Source organism: Balaenoptera borealis (genome assembly GCF_965194805.1).
Source record: "Balaenoptera borealis genome assembly, chromosome: X".
NCBI lineage: Eukaryota > Metazoa > Chordata > Mammalia > Artiodactyla > Balaenopteridae > Balaenoptera > Balaenoptera borealis.
Window position 1 is genome coordinate 20,606,769 of NC_138881.1, and position 21,310 is coordinate 20,628,078.

General features: G+C 40.6%; 1 protein-coding gene across 5 annotated transcripts in view; it reads right to left on the minus strand.

The window, feature by feature from the left end:
• APOO (apolipoprotein O) overlaps nt 1-21,310 on the minus strand; it is a 64,350-nt gene that overhangs the window by 13,149 nt on the left and 29,891 nt on the right. For 3 of the 5 annotated variants that reach the window (XM_082375898.1, XM_082375902.1, XM_082375900.1), the window contains 3 exons: nt 20,081-20,176; nt 12,473-12,564; nt 8,968-9,048 (listed from right to left, as the gene is read on the minus strand). In XM_082375898.1, the coding sequence (XP_082232024.1) occupies nt 8,968-9,048; nt 12,473-12,564; nt 20,081-20,176 (269 nt within the window). Of the gene's footprint in view, nt 1-8,967; nt 9,049-11,748; nt 11,818-12,472; nt 12,565-20,080; nt 20,177-21,310 lie in introns of those variants that run through there. The other 2 variants (XM_082375899.1, XM_082375901.1) reach the window with 2 other exon arrangements.

Consider the following 21,310-nt stretch of genomic DNA (forward strand, 5'->3'; position numbering starts at 1 on the left):
TATATATGGAATCTAAAAAAAAAATGGTTCTAATGAACCTAGGGGCAGGACAGGAATAAAGATGCAGACATAGAGAATGGACTTGAGGACACGGGGAGGGGGAAGGGTAAGCTGGGACGAAGTGAGAGAGTGGCATGGACATATATACACTACCAAATGTAACATAGATAGCTAGTGGGAAGCAGCTGCATAGCACAGGGAGATCAGCTCAGTGCTTTGTGACCACCTAGAGGAGTGGGATAGGGAGGGTGGGAGAGAGACGCAAGAGGGAGGAGATATGGGGATATATGTATATGTATAGTTGATTCACTTTGTTATAAAGCAGAAACTAACACACCATTGTAAAGCAATTATACTCCAATAAAGATGTTAAAAAAAAATTACCTATCCTATGTGGTAGGTCACTTAAGTTTTTTGATGAGGAAATAAAAGGTAAACATAAATGACCTGTTAAAGACCCCAGTGAAATTCCAGTTCACTGGATGTGGTAGGCAGAATAACGGCCCCCTCAAAGATGTTTGCACCTTAATCCTGGAACCTGTGACTGTGCTACCGTACATGGCAAAGGAGAATTACGGTGGCATTGGAGTTAAGGTTGCTAACCAGCTGACCTTACAATAGGGAGATTATCTTGGATTATCTGGGTGGGCCCAATCGAATCACATGGGTTCCTATAGTCTAAGAGGACGGAAGACAGGGTCAAAGAAATGGGACATGAAAAGGACTCATCTGCAGCAGTTGGCTTTGAAGACGAAGGAAGAGGGCTGGGAGTCAAGGAATGCTGCAGCCTCTAGAAGCTGGGAACTACCCTCAGCTGACAGCTAGCAAAGCAGACCTTGGTCCTATAACTGCCAAGAAACTAAATTCTGTCAACAACCTCAATGAGCAGGAAGCGGATTCTCCCCTGGTACCTCCAGAAAGGAACGCAGCCCTGCTGACACCTTGATTTAGCACCGGACTCCTGACCTACAGAGTCTAAGATAATAAATTTGTATTACTTTCAGCCAGTAAATTTGTGGTCATTTGTTATGGCTGCAATAGGAAACTAAAACAGATAGGAGGACTTTTGACTAAGGAGTATAATAAGCCCTAGGGCTCCATTTTCCATCAGGAAATGCTACCTTCTCCTATGCAGATGTCACATGACATCTATCATGGCTACCATTTCTAAAGTCTGTCCATTTTCTCAGCTTCTCACATGGATGAACTCAATCCTTGAAACAGCCCCATGAGGTACTACCCCCATTTCCCAAGAGCACCAGAGCAATTTCCCAAGGTTTCAAGGCTTGTTAGAGGTGGGGGTGGGGTGGGAGTGGGGGAAGAGCCCGGTGCACCCACTCTGGAGTCCACTCTCTTGGCCACCAGGCCATGCTGCATCCTGCCTTGTCTACCTTTCCTCATACCAAAAGTGTATGCCTTTCGAAAAAGGAGACTTTTTTTTTCAAGATTTCTTACTTTTTATTTTGCTAAGTAATGATGTTTAAAAAAAAAGAAAGGGACTTCCCTGGTGGCGCAGTGGTTAGGAATCTGCCTGCCAATGCAGGGGACACGGGTTCAATCCCTGGTCCAGGAAGATCTCACATGCCGTGGAGCAACTAAGCCCGTGCGCCACAACTACTGAGCCTGCGCTCCAGAGCCCACGAGCCACAAATACTGAGCCTGTGTGCCACAACTACTGAAGCCCAGGCACCCAGAGCCCGTGCTCTGCAATAAGAGAAGCCACCGCAATGAGAAGCCCATGCACCGCAACGAAGAGTAGCCCCTGCTCACCACAACTAGAGAAAGCCCATGCACAGCAATGAAGACCCAACGCAGCCAAGAAAAAAAAAAAGAAAAATCATTGCCTAGTACCTTTATTTCTTAGAATTTTAAACAGCAAAAACTAGAAAGGGCACAAATTCAGAACAAATTTAGCTTTATGGAAAACCCACCACATTGTCCTTTTTATTTTATTGTGGTAAGAACACTTAACATGAGATCTGCCCTCCTGACAAATTTTTAAGTGTACAATACAGTAATGTTAACTACAGGCACTATATTGTACAGCAGGTCTCTAGAATGTATTCATCTTGCATAACTGAAACTTTATACCCATTGATTAGCAACTCCCCATTTTCCCCTCCCCCCAGCCCCTGGCAACCACCACTCTACTCTCTGCTTCTATAAATTTGACTATTTTAGATACTTCATTTAAGTGGAATCATACAGTATTTCTCCTTCTGTGACTGCCTTATTTCAAAGATGATCATTTTAAAATCACATAACTTACAGCAAAACTTGAGTGTGTTTAGAAAGCTAAGGAATTTCGAATGGAGAAAAAGAAAGCAGGACACATTTACTCAGGATGATGGCTGCTGCTTCCCTTTCATTTTCCTGCTGAGCCAGCAAAGGCTTGAATACAACTATTAAAAGCTCAGCTTTAGAAGTTCTGCTCAGTTTTCATGTTAGTAACAGGTTTATATTTCTTTTATATTTTCCTTACCTTCAAAGAATTATTAAGATTTTTTTTTAGTTACTGTTGGTCTTTAACAGTCATTCTACAATTCTTTGATAGTAACTTGTCACATTTTTTAAAAATCTAGTGAAAATTAAACATGACTTTTACTGAAACACACTGCTGTGTTTGGCTAATGTAGAAGACAACTCCAAAAGAGCTATCTGTGACCCTGGGGCCTGACACCCACAAATAGCCTCCATCTCTGAAACTCAGGCTTTGAGCTGGGACTATTCTGAAAGGGTTTCAGATTAGCAATGGACAATCAATAGTTTCATGCTTTTATTAAACACCTAGAGTCAAAGAGTGAAAACTGTAATGGAAAAGATCTATGAATCAACTACATTAAGTACTTCTGATCATCAAAAGACACCAAAACTGAAGAGACAAGCCTAAAACTGGGAGAAGACATCCGCAAACATGTGACCAAAAATATTACTATCTAGGAAAAAATAAAGAACTCTTATAAATCATTAAGAAAGGAACTAATGACCCACATAAAAAATGGCCAAAAGACATGAACAGGCATTTCAAGAAGAAACCAATAAACATGTGAAAAGATGCTCAACCTCATTAGTAATCAAAGGAACATACAATAAAACAACAATGAGAGATTCTGAGACCATTTTGACATGCCAGACAGCGAGGAAACTATTGCAGTCCTTGCGTCATGTCAAAAGGACGCAGAGCCAACTTCTACTAGCCAAAATGGAACAATCTGAACTCCAACAAGGATAAGAAATACAAAGCATTCAAACCCAAATATATTTAAGTCTACAAATTCAAAATGATTCTAAAAAAAACCCCACTAATTGGTGACCTTCTGAGGATGAGAGGGAACCAATTTATTATTTTGAAAACCAGATAAATAAGAGCAAAAACTGAGCATTTATCCTATCTTTCCTATAACTGAGTAACTAAATAGTATATGAGGGGAAGTAGTTCCTTATTAAAGTGTTCTAGCTATTATGTGAAAATGAAATGACAGAAGTAGAATATCACCATTTTCCAACTCCCAGTGAATCAGTAGGTCTAGGCATTGAGCCTCAACAGCCACTAACGCCAAAATGGTAAACTGAAGCAAAAACTTAGATGCCTACATAGAACTATAGCCTTGCCAATAGGATCAAACACGAACTTGATTAGGCAGCCTCTGGATCCAGTGGCCAATCTACAGGAAACGTAGAGAAGAAAGGAACACGTTCAACTGCACCGTAAGCGTGCAATCCGCAAAACCCAAACTGTTGGAAACTCTACAGGTCCGACACGCCAGGTTCCTTCAACAGATACAGTGTAAGGAAAATAAGAGGATGGAAGGGGAACCTGTAGATTAAAAGTGACTTAAAAGGGAAAAAAAGACTTAAAAGGAATATCAAGTCAGAAATAATCATGGGCAAGACTAAAGTGACAGGGATAAAGACTTAGGTGATAAAGCCATTAAGAAAAACAGGGAAGTTACTTCCTACTATGGAAGTCAGGAGAGTAGGTAGTTTTGGATGGAAAGAGAGGAATGTGATTGGGGTGAGCTACATGGAAGGGCTTCTGGGGAGGCTGGCAAAATTCCGGGTGTTTGTCCTAGATGATGGTTACAAGGGTGTGTGCCTTATAAGAATTCACTCAGGTATAAAAAACTCAATTTAAAAATTGTTGAAGGAAAGCACATTATTGTGGCAACTGAAGAAATCTGACTATGGACTGTATATTAGATAATGATTATGGAAACAATGAAATGTCAACTTTCCTGAGCATGATAATGGTATTGTGATTATATCAGTAAATGACCATGTTCTTTAGAAATATATGCTGAATTAGATATGGGTAGAAAGCGCAATATCTACAACTAACTCCTAAGTGGTTCAGAAAAATAAAATACACATGTGTGTGAGCACCCAAGCATGTGTAAAAAGACAAAGCAAATGTAGCAAAATGTTAATTGGTGAATCTAAGTGAGGGGTATATTCATTATACTATTCCTGCAACTGTTCTGTAGTTTTGAAATTTTTTTTCAAAATAAAAATTGGGGAACAGGGGCTTCCCTGGTGGCGCAGTGGTTGAGAATCTGCCTGCCAATGCAGGGGATGCGGGTTTGAGCCCTGGTCTGGGAAGATCCCACATGCCGCAGAGCAACTGGGCCCGTGAGCCACAACTACTGAGCCTGTGTGTCTGGAGCCCGTGCTCTGCAACAAGAGAGGCCGCGACAATGAGAGGCCCGCACACCGCGATGAAGAGTGGCCCCCGCTCGCTGCAACTAGAGAAAGCCCTCGCACAGAAACGAAGACCCAACACAGCCAAAAATAAATAAATAAATTTATAAAAAAGAAAAAAAATTGGGGAACAAAGTAAAGACACACACACGCACACACACACACACACACACACACACACAAACACACAAACACACCCCACAGTGAAAAACTATTTTAAAGGCACCAGACTGGCAAAAATGGAAAACTTGTCATCTAGTAAAATTGATGTGCAGACCCTATGAACTAGGAATCTTGGCCTAGAAAAACTCTTTTTTAAATTAAATTAAATTTAATTTAATTTTTGGCTGTGTTGGGTCTTCGTTGCTGAGCGCGGGATTTCTCTAGTCATGGCAAGCAGGGGCTACTCTTCGTTGCAGTGCGCGGGCTTCTCATTGCGGTGGCTTCTCTTGTTGTGGAGCATGGGCCCTAGGCGCGCAGGCTCCAGTAGTTGCAGCATGTGGGCTCAGTAGTTGTGGCTCGTGGGCTCTAGAGTGCAGGCTCAGTAGTTGTGGTGCACGGGCTTAGTTGCTCCGCAGCATGTGGGATCTTCCCAGACCAGGGATCGAACCCGTGTCCCCTGCATTGGCAGGCGGATTCTTAACCACTGTGCCACCAGGGAAGTCCCTGGCCTAAAAAACTCTTAATAAACCATGACACATACAAAAATATGCTCAAAGCTGTGTGTGCAACAACAATATACTGAAAGCCATCTAGCTAGCCATCAACACGGGTATTTTCCCACAAAGAAATATTCCATAGCAGTGTAAATTAATAAATTACGGGCACACAACCCATAAACATAATGTTTAGGGAACAAAACAACTTGCAAAATAACACATATAGTAAGACCCCATCTAAACTATATATTTATTTACATGTATATTTGATAGTTATTTATTTTATAAAGGCAAAAAACAGGCAAGCTCAACTACAGTGTTTTAGAATAAATACGTTATGTGGTTCAACTAAAAGAAAAAGTTTAAAGAAAAACAATGGAATGAAAAGCACAAAATTCTGGATAGTGGTTCTCTCTGGGGAGATGGAAGGGCCCAGGAAGAACTTGGAAGACATTGGTAATTTCCTATTTTTAAAGATGGATGGTTTGTTGGTATATGTATGGTCATTATATTGTTGGATTTTAAACTGTAAATATACATATATATGCAGTTATTTTATATTATATATGTTGTATTTTATGACATATTTTATATGTTCTTTTATCTCAAAAAAAGAAAAAAAAAACCTAGACCCATTATGATGACAATATTTCTGGACACACCCATCTTTGCTTCACAGTTCTGACAAAGAATTCATTTTAGCTGAAGCAGATAAATTCCTCTTCACTGACCAATGACAGGACTGAAAGACCACCTCATCCAAACTTCGTTGATAGAAGACTCAGTGCAAACATTTAGAATTAATTCCTAAAAGGGAAAAGGGATATGGCAGAGCAAACAATGCCACAGACTGAGGGTTTCTGAGAGTAATACAGCTCCATGGGAAATAATATAATTGAGAACTGAACCATCATTCATACCACTTAAAATTTCAGGGCCCCATTATTTGATAGTGAAATGCCATTGTCTTTTATTGATTTCCCTGCCCCCCACTTGTTGGACTTTGTGGGTTTCAGTATTTTTTGTTTGTTTGTTTTTGCTTTATTAACGAGAGCAAAGACTTAAGCTACCCTGGAACAGGAATCTTTTAGGGCCCGGGAACTCTTTGAAGGGAACTGAAGAACACCTCATGGAGGAGATATTTGTTTGTTTCTTAGCGTGTTTGGAAATTGGTTTTCAAGTTAGGCTTCAATTACCAGTCTCAATTAGGTGCAATCTGATTCATAATTGTTTGTACTATAATAATGTAACAGATGTACCTACTTTTGGTTGTAAATAGTCAAAGAAATTTGTGGCATGCAGGGATCAAGTTCCCCTGCATTGGAAGCACAGAGCCTTAACCACTGGACCACCAGGGAAGTCCCTCAGGGCCCCATTTTAAACACAATGTCCACAAATTTCTTTGACTATTTACAACCAAAAGTATGTACATATCAAATAATTCCCAAAATCTAACTATATCAAATCTTGAATTAATAAGGCCTTCTGATATTTTTCATTTAAAACTTGTGCTAGGGCTTCCCTGGTGGCGCAGTGGTTGAGAATCCGCCTGCCAATGCAGGGGACACGGGTTCGAGCCCTGGTCTGGGAAGATCCCACATGCCGCGGAGCTACTAGGCCTGTGAGGCACAACTACTGAGCCTGCGCGTCTGGAGCCTGTGCTCCGCAACGGGAGAGGCCGCGACAGTGAGAGGCCCGCGCACCGCGATGAAGAGTGGCCCCCTCTCGCCGCAACTAGAGAAAGCCCTCGCACAGAAACGAAGACCCAACACAGCCAAAAATAAATAAATTAATTAATTAATTAATTTAAAAAAACACAAAAACTTGTGCTAAATGTTTAAGTAGTCAACATGCATTTTATTATCTTCTATTCACAACAGATAGCCGTCAGGACAACTGTGCTTTGAGAGTAAATGAATGGAAGAACACTAAGCTCTCAGTGACGCTCAAGAGGGCAAGAGCATAGAAAGAAGACCAGAGGAGACATGCAGACCAACCCCAGGCTAATTAGGCATCTTTACTATCTCACTCCCCAAAGACTTGCATGTAAATACGAGTAGTTGTAATAGGCAACGTTTTCAAATTACCATAAAATGCTGTTCTGCTTAGCTTGCATTCCAACTACAGTCCCATTGGTGTGCACGTGTCTGCCTAACACCACAGTGAGCGCTCAGAGGCTCCCAGGGGATCCCCCCCACCATAGCTTTCGTGTGCATCGGTTCTGCACTGACACCACAGTGAGCACTCAGAGCTGAGGAGGAGTTTCATTTTCCACATTTCTTTCTAAGGCTGTGTATAGCTTTCCTGACATTCTGTTTCCTTTCCCATATTAAACTCAGTGTGGACTTAAGGAATTTTTTAAACAGGAAAGAAAGCTTCCAAAGAAAATGTCAGAGAAATGAAAATAAAACTATGAGCGTTTATTCTTTAAAAGGGATTGCCAAAGGGCACTTGATATTAATACAGAACTTCCTACTCAAGAGCTAGTATAAACAGGCTCAACAGAGACTAATTCATTTACAAATCACCAGTACAATAATTAGTCTTACGATTTCACTGGAAGATTATTTATGTAACTAATGAGGAGGGCTTATAATTTATTCCGTTAATGTTACTTCCAAATTCCAGTTCGAAATCCTGGGTTTTGAGATAGGTATGTATGTATGTATCTATTTATCTATCTAGCTATTTATTTATGGGCCATGCCGCATAGCATGCGGGATTTTAGTTCCCCGACCAGGGATCGAACCCATGCCCCCTGCAGTGGAAGCTCGGAGCCTAACCACTGGACCACCAGGGAAGTCCCTAGGTATTTATATTTTTAAAAAGGGTATTCTGATTTGAGATGACAGGAGTCAAAAGTATTCTATGATACAGAAGGTATGTTAATAATAAGAACCCTAATTCTTCCTTATCGAGCTGTGCCTCTGAGTGCTTGGAGGAGACATGATGCCTTGTTCTATATTCACTAATCCTTATCAGAGGAAAGAGAGAATGTCCCAGCAAACATGGGCAACATTTAATCAGCTAAGTGGCTGTGAGAAGAGACAAAAAAATGACCTGTCCTTATAATTCCACAACCTTTTCCCCTCTGCTGTTCGCCCACCAATCAGCACAGTGGCCTGTAACTGGTGGCTGGTCCTGTATATGCCCTTAACTGGGCCCATAGGCTAGGGGATGAGCAGTTACAGTACTGATAAAGTGAAGAATGAAGCTTATGATGAATGAAATAGCAAGAGGAGGAGTCTCCGTTATTTGTCTTTTGCTGGGAGCATAGCATGTTCCCTTTGAATCTAGTTTTGAAAAAACTTTCAGATAATATGCAACACTTTGAGCCAACTGTAAATACAATACAGTGGAAATTATGGTCTAAGACTGGGGTGGAATGTATTTTATGGTCCCCACTTATTCAGCCCTGCTGAAAATAATCAAATGTACAGAGGTTCTATTGCTCCTCCAATAAAGGCCACCAGAGAATCTGAGCTAGAAGCATAAGGAAATACAAACAGAAAAAGCAAGAGCAAGCAACAGGGCATCAAGAATTTTATAAAACCCGAGAGAAATCACATATTTAAACCAAAAGGAAGATAATGAAAAAGATCTTTCTCACCTTTTGAATATTCTCCTTCCACAAATCTTCAACGACTATGTATCCTCGTAAACCCCAGTCATATAATTTCTCCCCACTGACCTTGAAACAAAATATAAAAGATCCATTGCTATTCCATACATGAAGTGGTAAGGAAGAGAATTTTCTGTTTTCTTTTGTCCTGTTTCCAAAAGAACTGTATTTAAGCATACGACAAACACAGGAATCTTGGGACATACACATTTAAAACTGTGCAATGTAAGCAAATAAAAGATAGTAAGAATGATAGCATAAAAAGAAAAAATAGCTTGCCCGTGTATAGTTACTGTTTAAAATAATTTGCCATAAATTATAGGTGTATATTTCAAACTTTCACAATTTCAAGGAAAAAAAAATGTGGATCATTGCTGATATGGGAAATGCCTGAAGATCAGACAAGAAGGAAGGCTACTACCTATCACATCTAGCACGTAACAGCCAAACAAGTCTGAAAATCAAGCTTAAAATCAATCATTCATTTTAGGGGCTATGTAAAAAAATAGGTGAGCTCAGTAAAGATGCTCTCAGTCTTCCCAGATCCCTCAAAACATAAAGTCTTTGAGTTTCTACAGCGATTTTGCCTCCTGTTTCAAAATCCTTTCTACAGCATCCTGAGAGGTAGGCCCCAGGGTCAGAGAATATTTTGGGGTCAGTGAGCTCACTACCTTAAAATGCACTTGTCCAACTTTGGCCTGCTGGCTTTAATTGTTGGAAACTATTTTTTTTAAGTATTGAGCTTTCTTAAAAAAAATGCTTCCAATAATTTGCATTCGTTGGTCCTACTTATGACCATATTGATTATTCTTCTAAATGACAGTACTTCAATTTTCTGAAAGCAGTTATTATTCTCTTCCTAATTTTTATAATAATTTGTCAATGTATAGCATTTTACTTTACAAAGCACATTCACATGATTTATCTCTATTCTATATAACAACCCTATGTGGTAAGTAGGCAAAGACTGTAAGGAAATATTCAGAGGCCAAGTGACTCATCCAAGATCACAGTGCTAGTAAATCCAGGGGTTGCTGCAACATGCTGGTTTCTTACAAGTTACATTCTTCCAGTTGCTCCAACTGTTCTTAGAATATGATATGATTCTCAGACCCACTGGTAGACATATCAGGCATTTATCATGAGTATGGCACTGTTTTCAGTGCTTTAAATTTGAGAGAAAAATAATATTTGCCATCACTTTAAGGGTTTTCTTACAGTACTTTTCTCCAAACACTACTGAACAGAAAACAGAATATAAGTGATTAAGTGGCTTGTCCAAGGTCATGGCATTCATTAAAAAAAAGAATAAAAAAGAAGAGGAAGTAGAAAAGAAACTGTGAAATAGGAACTAAATGACACTAAAACGGTATCAGAAATTCTCTTTCAGTCGCTGATGTTGTTTTGTTTTACTGTGGCAAATACACATAATATAACATTTACCATTTTAACCACTTTTAGGTGTACAATTCAGTGGCATTAATTACATTCACAATGCTATGCAGCCATCACCACTATCCATTTTCAAAACGTTTTCATCATCCCAAACAGATCACTAATGTTTTATATCTAGTGAAACTAGTTAATTGCTTTGCTCTGGCTTACCCTAGGTACAAAATAAAAGACAAAACTCCTTCCCACTGACTTTAAAAATAAATTAGAATACAACTCAGATTTGCATGCTACTATCTTGGTTGTGAATACAAAAAATCTTTTGCAACATATGCTGTGGCATATAAGATAAAAAAAGACCTCTACTCAGAGGGCAGCCACATATGCTTCTCAACCAGCAGCCAATTTACTATTTACACCATAACAGACTGAGATGATGTTTGATCATTTTTATGATCTAGGGCAGGCAGACACGATTCACTGTTCCAGAGCTGGGGCTGAAGCAGGCAGAGGATCAGTAACTGTCTGCCTCCAGGACTGCTGTAAACAATGTTAAGGCCATGCCACGAAGATCTTACTGGTATTTGCCACCAAAGGCAACAATTTCCCGCAGCTGGAGCCACTGGGCTCCCACCTTCAACTGCAGCACCGTCTAGGAATCTAGATTCGATACTGTCACAAGGACTCCAGGGGGCACAGTTTCAGGTCAGTTTGGCTCAGAGCCCTCAGGGCCCAAATCTGGTGATGGCACTGCTATTCCTCCTAGGACCAAGTCTCAGTGTGAGATGGCAATTCTGGCAAATGAGTCCTTGTCTCCATAAGCTGTCTAGGACCTCAAAACCTCGAGTCTGCCTTGCTCTTGCCAGTTTTCCAAGGGACTCTACATGTAGAGTCGCACTAAGTCCACATACCACTGCCCGGAGAGAGTCTAGTCTTTATCAGTGGTTCTCAAATATTATGGGCTTGCTAAAAATCCCCCAGAGGGCTTGCTAAACCACATATTGCTGGCCCTAACCCTCAGAGTGTCTGAGTCAGTAGGCCCGGGTTGGGGCCTGAAAATGTGCATTCCTGACAAGTTCCCAGGTGATCCTGATGCTGCTGGGCCGGGGACTACACTCTGAGAACTGCTGGTCCAGCTGTTATGGACTGAATTGTACCCCCCAAAATTCATATATTGAAGCCCTAACCCACAGTGTTAATACAGTAGACTGTATTTGGAGACAGGGCCTTTAGAGAGGTAATTAAGGTCAAGTTCGTCATAAGGGTAGAGCTCTAATCTAACTAGTGTCATTATAAGGCAAGGATGATAAACCAGGGGAGTGCACGCACAATGACAAGGCCATGTGAGGACACAGGGAGAAGGTGGCCATCTGCAAGTCCCGGAGAGAGGCCTCAGGAGAAACCAACCTTGCTGACACCTTGATCTTGGACTTCCAGCCTCCAGAACTGTGAGAAAATAAATTTCTGTTATTTAAGCCTCACAGTCTGTGGTATTTTGTTACGGCAGCTCAAGCTGACTAAGGCATCAGCTTTATCCGTGTTCTTGCCACTGTGTTCTACTTGCCAGGATGCCATCAAACTGAGGCCTGAAGGGTAGGAAAGGAGCAGCCAACTGACAGCGCTGAGAAAGGCGTTCCCAGCAGAAGGGACTGCACTCCCTGCAGTCCCCAGCAAGGAAAGCAAGGCTAGCACCGGGATGAGGGAGAAGGCGCAGAGGGCCAGGGCGCAGGCCCGTGCCTGCAACTCCAAGGAGGGCAGGTTGTGACCAGATAAGCCCAAACTGAGAATGACCTGTAACTATCAGCTTTGGAATTTGAGTCTCTAGATTGCCATGTAATTATGCAAAAAAAAAGGCATAGCAAATTTTCTTTGATTAATATTCAAATTAGCATGCATTCTCTGAATACTGACATTGGACGGAGGGCCAGAACTGAGGTACATAGTGCAGAAAAACATTTAAATTTGTTGTAGTTCATTTATATGTGCAAACAAATTTTAGTCTGGTGTTAGAAAGGCTGCAAAATAAAATTAAATTAAGCAGTAAACCCATACATACATAAGCAAGAACAAAGGACATGCAAGCTTACTGGATCTAACTTACCTGGACAAATACGATGGCTTGTTGTGGATAATAAAGAGAGGCAGCTAATCCCATGAAACCAGGTGGATACACCAGCTTCTTTATTTTTGAACCTATTAAAAAAAGGTTATGGACACCATCAGAGTATTCATTATCTTCACCATTACAGTTTCCGTCATATATCTAACATTGAGTAAGACTTCTTTGGTCTTAGACTGACAGAGAATGTGTCTAATATATGAACCAAAAAGGACCACCACATTTTCATAGCTTTAGGAAGATACAATTCACACAACTCACCCACTTAAATTGTACCATTCAACGGCTTTTAGTGTATTCACAGAGGTACACGGCCATCACCACAATTAATTTTAGAAGTGATCACCCAAAAAGAATCCCCACATCCGTGAGCAGTCACCCCCCAATTCCTCCATCACCTCCAGCCCTAGGAAACCATTAATCTACTTTCTAGCTCTATGGATTTGCCTACTCTGGACATTTCGTATAAATGGAATTATATAATATGTAGTCCTTTGCACCTGGCTTTTTTCATCAATACAATGTTTTCAAGAGAACTACCATTTCTAAGGAAACAGAAAAAAAGATTGTTTTAAAAAGAAAACCAGACATTATTTTGGTTTCTAAGGTTTACATTCTTTCATAGTAAACTGGCTTCCTATTTAAATACTGAATGCAAGCATTCCTCTCCTCTCCTTTCCAATACCCCATAAAAATAACAGTAAAAGAATAAAATACAGATAATAAACCCAAAACGAAGAGAAAATGTATGGAGGGGCTATTGGCTATTAAGAAGTCTCAAGCAAGTTTCAGAAAACGGAGAGTGGATGGGAGCAAGAGGACAGACAGCCTTTAAATCCTGAGCAGGGCCCACAGCAGAGGAGGGAGCAGAATGTCCCTGGCAGCCCAGAGATGTCAGGTACCATGCAGGGTGGAGAGGGCAACCAGGGATCAAGATAGAGGGAGAAATACAAGTCCTGTGCATGGACCAGGTGAGCCTCTCCTTCCTCCATGCCATGCCAGTGCAAAACTGCCTGTGGTCATGCCATCTCGCCAGACAAAATCTTAAAAGGGGGGCAGGGTATCGCGGAAGAAATGCCATGGATTTGCTGCTGAGAACCGAGACAGCTGGTGTGAGTGCATGTGCGTGTTAGTGCTGAGGGTCCAGCCTTCCCCAGGTGGGCACTGTCACCCCCCCACCTAAGGGCAGTCCCCTTTTGGCTCACCCTGAGGGAGAACCTGCTTGCCAGCAAGCCCCATCTATACGCAAAAAGTTCTTAGTAGAGTTTCAATTGCTTTGTTCTTTCTTGTTTTGTTTTTTGCCTTGTTCTTAAACATGACTGTACAACTGAGGAAAGTTGAGGAAAGCCTGCAACATAAAAGAGAAGATCAAGACAAGCAAGAAGGAAAAATGACCCTAAAGGAAAGAGAAGAACTTAAAAACAAAACTAAACCTGTTATTAAGTATCATCAATAAATTCAAGAAGCTACTGCATTAAAAGAAAAATGAGTTCTGTGAAAAGAGAGCAGAAAAGAGCTCTTGGAAATGACCAAAGTAAACTAATGCAAAAAGAATAAAATAGTCAAGAAAATACAAGAGACATATGGGGTCAGTTTAAATAGCTCAATCACAAATGAATTCGTGTTCAGGAAAGAAAAAGAATGAGAGGAAATTTTCAAATAAATACAAGATATATATTTGCCTACAGCTGAGGGCTGCAAGCCACCAAAATGCCCAACCAAAGAATGAAAAACATCTATATGTAGTCACAGCACCATGGAAGTTCAGAACACTGAAGACTAAGAGAAGATCCTCAAAGCTTCCAGAAAAAAAGAAAAAAATGAATCACTTCATACGGAACAATCATGCAGACTGGTTGCTGACTCTCACACCTGCAACGCTGGGTGCTAGAAGATGCAGCCTTCAAAGTTTTGATGGAGAACAAATTCTATGACCAACCAAACGATCACCAGGTATGAGTCCTTTCAGACTTGCAAAAACTTGGAAAGCTTACCTCCAACATAGGCTTTTTCGAAAGTGACTTAAGCATGTAGTTCAACAACAGGCAGCAAACCTAGGAGAAGACAACATGGACCCCAGGCAAAGGGGGTCAAACCCAAGAGAGCGTGGAGCCATGTCCCAAGACAACAGCTGTGTTGACTGAGTATCAGTCTAGACTGTGAGAATACGTAGAGCCCTGGGAAAGGGGAAATGAACAGACAGAAGGATGGAGAGCTGGGAGAAATGAGAATGAGATTAAGAAAACTGGTAGAGGGTAAAACTGGAGAATACACTAGAAATGGACTTGACACAAGAAACAGTCTCCACTCAGAGGCATGGGGTTTTTGAGATGGGATGCATATAGATGCTAGTGCAATGTATGTTACTCACATTTACAAAGAAGAATGTAAGTGCTGTTTATCGGTCTTAAACTTTAAACAGACAAATCCCCCAAAATGGAACTGGGGTTACAGAAGAGAATACAAATACTATAAATCTAGACTCTTAATATTATGTTTCTCTCCCTGTCCTACTGCCTTGACTGAAAGGCTATAATTACTCTAGAAGAGAAAAGCCTTTTACACCTCTGGAAGCCCACCTGTACACTTGAAGCTTTAAGCACCTGGGCAGCTCATGAAGGTGAGGACCAGGTGAAGGACAGCAAACCCTCCAACCAGCCATTTTTCACTCCTCTAGGGAAAGCTGACAGGCAGCAGCTCTTGAGCTTCTAGCTCCTAGTGGTTCACACAATGAGCTGGGGGCCCCAGAACTTCTGGAAGAAAGTGCAATCCCCTGTCTCCCTGCCTATCTCCACACCCACACCTCCCAAGAAGCCAGTGGTCTACACTGTAACCGTCAGCATTGCCAGAGGGGAACCACTGGCTGCCAGTGCTGGAGGGAGCCACCAGAAGGCAACAACGGTGGGCAACGACCACCTGCCACCCTTGGGTGTCCTGGCTGGGCCCACTTCCTCTGAATGATCATCCACTCATCTCTCTTCCAGAGAAGTACCTCTTGTCCTCACCACAGTCCTGGCCACCCTCACCACCATTATCTGCCGAATGCTCAAGAAACCTATCCATATGATCCAGCAATCCCTCTTCTGGGTATATACCCAAAGGAAATGAAATCAGTATCTTGAAGTATCCCATGTTCACTGCAGCATTATTCACAATAGCCAAGACATGAAACCAAACTAAGTGTCTATCAATGGAAGAATGGATAAAGAAATTGTGGTATATATTTGCAATGGAATATTATTCAGCCTTTAAAAGGAAGGACATTCTACCATGTGCAAAAATATGGATGAACCTGGAGGACATTATGCTAAGTGAAATAAGCCAGACAGAGAAAGAAAAAACAGTGCAAGATCTCACTGATATGTAGAATCTAAAAAAGTCAAATACATAGAAGCAGAGAGTAGAAGGGTGGTTATCAGGAGTGGGGAGGTGGGAGAAATGGGGAGATATTGGTCAAAGGGTACAAAGGTGCAGCTATGTAGGATGAATAAGTCTAGAGATCTAATGTACGGCATGATGACTACAGTTAATAATACTGAACCCTGGACATTTACTAAGAGGAGATTTCAGGTGCTCTCATCACAAAAAAGGTAACTATATGAGAAGATATATTAATTAGCTCGACTCTAGTAATAATTTCACTATGCATACGTGTATCAAAACATCATGTTGTACACCTTAAATACATATAACTTTTATTAAAAAATAAAATTAAAATAAATAAAATGTTAGACTGAAAACAAAGAAGAAATGAAACTCCACCAGGAGGGACCTTCTGAGTCCATCGTACTGCTTCCAGCATAGGGGACCTGGAGGGGCCTGAAAATCACTCTGACCACCCATGAACATACCTACCCTCCCACTCCCCACTCATCTTGCTTAGGGATCCCCCACCCCAACATTGTTTACCTCAGGCCCTTGTACCCCAGCACCCACAGGAAAAGATCTGTTGTTTGGTATGTGCGCATGAGTATGTGTGCGTGTGTACTTTTCTGAAAAAGAATTAAGGTTTTAAATTATTTTAATACAACCGAGCCCTCTCAGGAAAAGGAAGGAGAGAGAGGAACATATAAACAAGCAAGAAAACAAAAGCAAAGACAAAGGACCCGCAGTAGTGGTGTCCTTCTGCTGCTGTTCTGCCCAGGAGAGCATAGCCCCCAGTTGTCCTCAGGACAGTCACCACAGTGGATATGCAGGAGATAAACACGGTGTAAAGAGCACACATGGCACAGGGAGCTCTCTTTAGGGCTGTAAAACTGCTCCACATGCTCTACCCATGGAGAGGGAAGGAGGAAGCTAATCTCACTTGATTCCACGTTCCTGGCTCCCTAACACCCAGTCAAATTCCAACACCTTGGCCTTGGGATCTTCATAAATTCTAAACACTATCTAAATAAGATAGGAATGCTTTCCTAGACAGCTTTACAGAAGGAGGGGAAAGAAGTTTGGGACAAAAAGCTGGTTCAACTATTGCCCAAGCTGATTAGTAAAAATAAACTCTGCATTTAATTCTTATATATCCTGCACAAGACGGGAGGAGGACACAAAAACTACAACAGGAGTTCACTCCACACACTGGGGGAGTGGCACCAGGGCAGCATTCTTCCAGATTCTAAAAGAGCGGTTAAGGCATGTATAGGAAGGTTTTTAATATTGAGAAATGGTTATAAGACCAGTCTCTATAGTTATCTTTTATGGGGACCGATTACAGGGTTCATAATCTTTATAATTTAGGAATTTTTGTGAAGTCTGAATTTTACAATCAGTGAAACTTCAAGTAGTTCATAACAAATTCATCTCATTATAATGAAGTATATTACCATCCTGTATTTCCTATAAATGTTTTGTAATCCAGCAGTAAGGTGTAGTAATATCTTTAAGTTGATATTTGTTAGCTTTTAATTTTAAGTATATTTTTAAAAAATATTTATTTATTTCGCTGCATTAGGTCTTAGTTGCGGCACGCGGGATCCTTGTAGCATGCAGGCTCTTCGTTGCAGTGCACGGGCTTCTTTCTAGTTGTAGCGCGTGGGCTCTAGAGCACAGGGGCTCAGTAGTTGTGGTGCACGGGCTCTCTAGTTGTGGTGCAAAGGCTCCAGAGCGTGCGGGCTCAGTAGTTGTGGCACGCAGGCTTAGTTGCCCTATGGCATGTGGGATCCTAGTTCCCCGACCAGGAATGGAACCCGCGTCCCCTGCACTGGAAGGTGGATTCTTAACCACTGGACCCCAGGGAAGTCCCTAATTTTAAGTATTTTTAGAAGTTTTTATCATCACTGACTGAAGGTACAAGACATCGAGAAATTAATAAACTCTCCATGAAATCACTGTTACTAGGAATAATAGCCTGATCTTTTATTTTAATATAAATTTATTTATTTTTGGCTGCATTGGGTCTTTATTGCTGTGCACGGGCTTTCTCTAGTTGCAGGGAGTGGGGGCCACTCTTCGTTGTGGTGTGCGGGCTTCTCATTGAGGTGGCTTCTCTTATTGTGGAGCATGGGCTCTAGGTGTGTGGGCTTCAGTAGTTGTGGCACGTGGGTTTCAGTAGTTGTGGCTCGCGGGCTCAGTAGGTGTGGTGCACGGGCCCAGTTGCTCTGTGGCATGTGGGATCTTCCCAGGCCAGAGCTCAAACCCACGTCCCCTGCATTGGCAGGCGGATTTTTAACCACTGCACCAACAGGGAAGCCTTAATAGCCTAATCTTAATAGTGAAACATTTACAGTTTCTCAGGTGTGACAGATCTTCATTAATGAAAGTTCACTCTTTCTGTATCAAAGAGCAACAGGAATTTGACCAAGTAAGCGTACCTATAAAGGATAACTAATTTCTTTTTTTTTATTCTAATTAATTTTTTTATTGGAGTATAGTTGATTTACAATGCTGTGTTAGTTTCTGCTGTACAGCAAAGTGAGTCAGTGATACATATACATATATCTACTCTTTTCTATACTCTATTCCCATATAGGTCATCACAGAGTATTGAATAGAGTTCCCTGTGATATTCAGTAGGTTCTTATTAGGGAAAATTATCTTTTTTTTTTAAACATCTTTATTGGAGTATAATTGCTTTACAATGGTATGTTAGTTTCTGCTTTATAACAAAGTGAATCAGTTATACATATACATATGTTCCCATATCTCTTCCCTCTTGGGTCTCCCTCCCTCCCTCCCTCCCTATCCCACCCCTCTAGGTGGTCACAAAGCACCGAGCTGATCTCCCTGTGCTATGCGGCTGCTTCCCACTAGCTATCTGTTTTACGTTTGGTAGTGTATATATGTCCATGCCACTCTCTCACTTTGTCCCAGCTTACCCTTTCCCCTCCCCATATCCTCAAGTCCATTCTCTAGTAGGTCTGTGTCTTTATTCCCGTCTTGCCCCTAGGTTTTTCATGACCTTTTTTTTTTCTTAGATTCCATATATATGTGTTAGCATACGGTATTTGTTTTTCTCTTTCTGACTTACTTCACTCTGTATGACAGACTCTAGGTCCACCCATCTCACTACAAATAACTCAATTTCGTTTCTTTTTATGGCTGGGTAACATTCCATTGTATATATGTGCCACATCTTCTTTATCCATTCATCTGTCGATGGACACTTAGGTTGCTTCCATGTCCTGGCTATTGTAAATAGAGCTGCAATGAACATTTTGGTACATGACTCTTTTTGAATTATGGTGTTCTCAGGGTATATGCCCAGTAGTGGGATCGCTGGGTTGTATGGTAGTTCTATTTTTAGTTTTTTAAGGAACCTCCATACTGTTCTCCATAGTGGCTGTATCAGTTTACATTCCTACCAACAGGGCAAGAGGGTTCCCTTTTCTCCACACCCTCTCCAGCATTTATTGTTTCTAGATTTTTTGATGATGGCCATTCTGACCGGTGTGAGATGATATCTCATTGTAGTTTTGATTTGCATTTCTCTAATGATTAATGATGTTGAGCATTCTTTCATGTGTTTGTTGGCAATCTGTATATCTTCTTTGGAGAAATGTCTGTTTAGGTCTTCTGCCCATTTTTGGATTGGGTTGTTTGTTTTTTTGATATTGAGCTGCATGAGCTGCTTGTAAATTTTGAAGATTAATCCTTTGTCAGTTGCTTCATTTGCAAATATTTTTTCCCATTCTGAGGGTTGTCTTTTCGTCTTGTTTATGGTTTCCTTTGCTGTGCAAAAGCTTTTAAGTTTCATTAGGTCCCATTTGTTTATTTTTGTTTTTATTTCCATTTCTCTAGGAGGTGGGTCAAAAAGGATCTTGCTGTGATGTATGTCATAGAGTGTTCTGCCTATGTTTTCCTCTAAGAGTTTGATAGTGTCTGGCCTTACATTTAGGTCTTTAATCCATTTTTAGTTTTCTTTTTGTAACCAAAAGTATATAATTTCTTTCATTTTATTTTTTTACAATTTCTATATATGTTTAAAATCAAATATACTGGAGAAAACAACCATATCAATTATACATCAAGAAGGCCATATTCAGGAACTAACTCATTACTCCAAAAACTGGTAAGTGAAAAGAAAGAATCAAATGTATATGTTATGTCTCCCTTATGAACTGTTTAAAAAAAAAAAAACTACAAAATTGTACCTACCTCTAGCCAAAAGGAGTCCAACAACTCCAGCAAAACCAATAACACCAAGTCTTGGAAAAAATCCAGGAGGTGCATTTTGGAGATATTCATAGCTGTCTACAATAGAATCAGACCAGGAAACAGTTTTATAAATTGCTCATTAAAAAACAAAACATGTACATCAACTATATTTCAATTAAAAATAAACATAAACAAAAAGAACAAAACAAAAAAGTCAAATATAAGCAGCATATGTAGTAGCAAATGCTTTTCAAATAATGTATTCTTTGCTTTCTGTTAATATGCTTCTTTTCAACAAGTTCTTTTTATGTAAGAGATAAACATGATTTACTAGTTACATCGCAAGTATCCAATTTTCAAACAACTTTTTAGCCTGATGACATTCTGACAATAAAGTAATGTTAGATTACCTTCATACTCCTGAAGGCAACAGATCTGAATCAATTATTCATAAGGGCAGAAAGACAAATATAGGAATCCCTTGCTATCCAAACACAGAAACAGAATAAATTTGGATAAATCTTTGGATAGATCTGTCGCTATCAGAAGCTTTGCTGCTTGCTCTCTAAAATTCAGGAACCAAATACATTAGACTCTGGAAAAAAAATGTATCTTTTGCCATCTGAATTCATTATTTAAACTCAAGATAAGAATAAATCTGGATAATGAAGGAAACTTGTAGTGCAAGTATATGCAGGAAATAGTCAGTTGATAGATAAAGTAAATACAAATAAATGCAACACGTGAGTCTACTTGCCACACCTGACCATGCATTATGACCTCATTCACATGATGCCGCCTCTCTTCTCCCCTGAGCCAATGCCACCAAATAAAAGCCAGCTTAAGTCCTACCTCCTCAGAAAAGCCTTTCCTATACTCATCAGCCCACACCTCTCTTTCTCCTCTAAAGTCCCACCATATTTATTTTCTCTACCGTCATCTGATGCCTAATTGTATGGCCCTTGTTTTTAATTATTCAGGGTGTATTTTATGTCTCCTCAAAGAGAATATCTGCTCCTTAATGGTGGACTGCTTAGACTTCTATGTCATTTTCCCCCAGTGGTAAATAGTGGATGTTCACTCAACAGATACTTATTTGAAGCCCTGCTAGGAGTTAATGGATACTGAATGAATTAACAAAGGGATTTCAGCTAGGTCATGACTTGAAAAGCCTGCAGGTCTCTCAATCTCATCTTCAGCACTCCCGACCTGCTTCCAGTTCCCGGCACA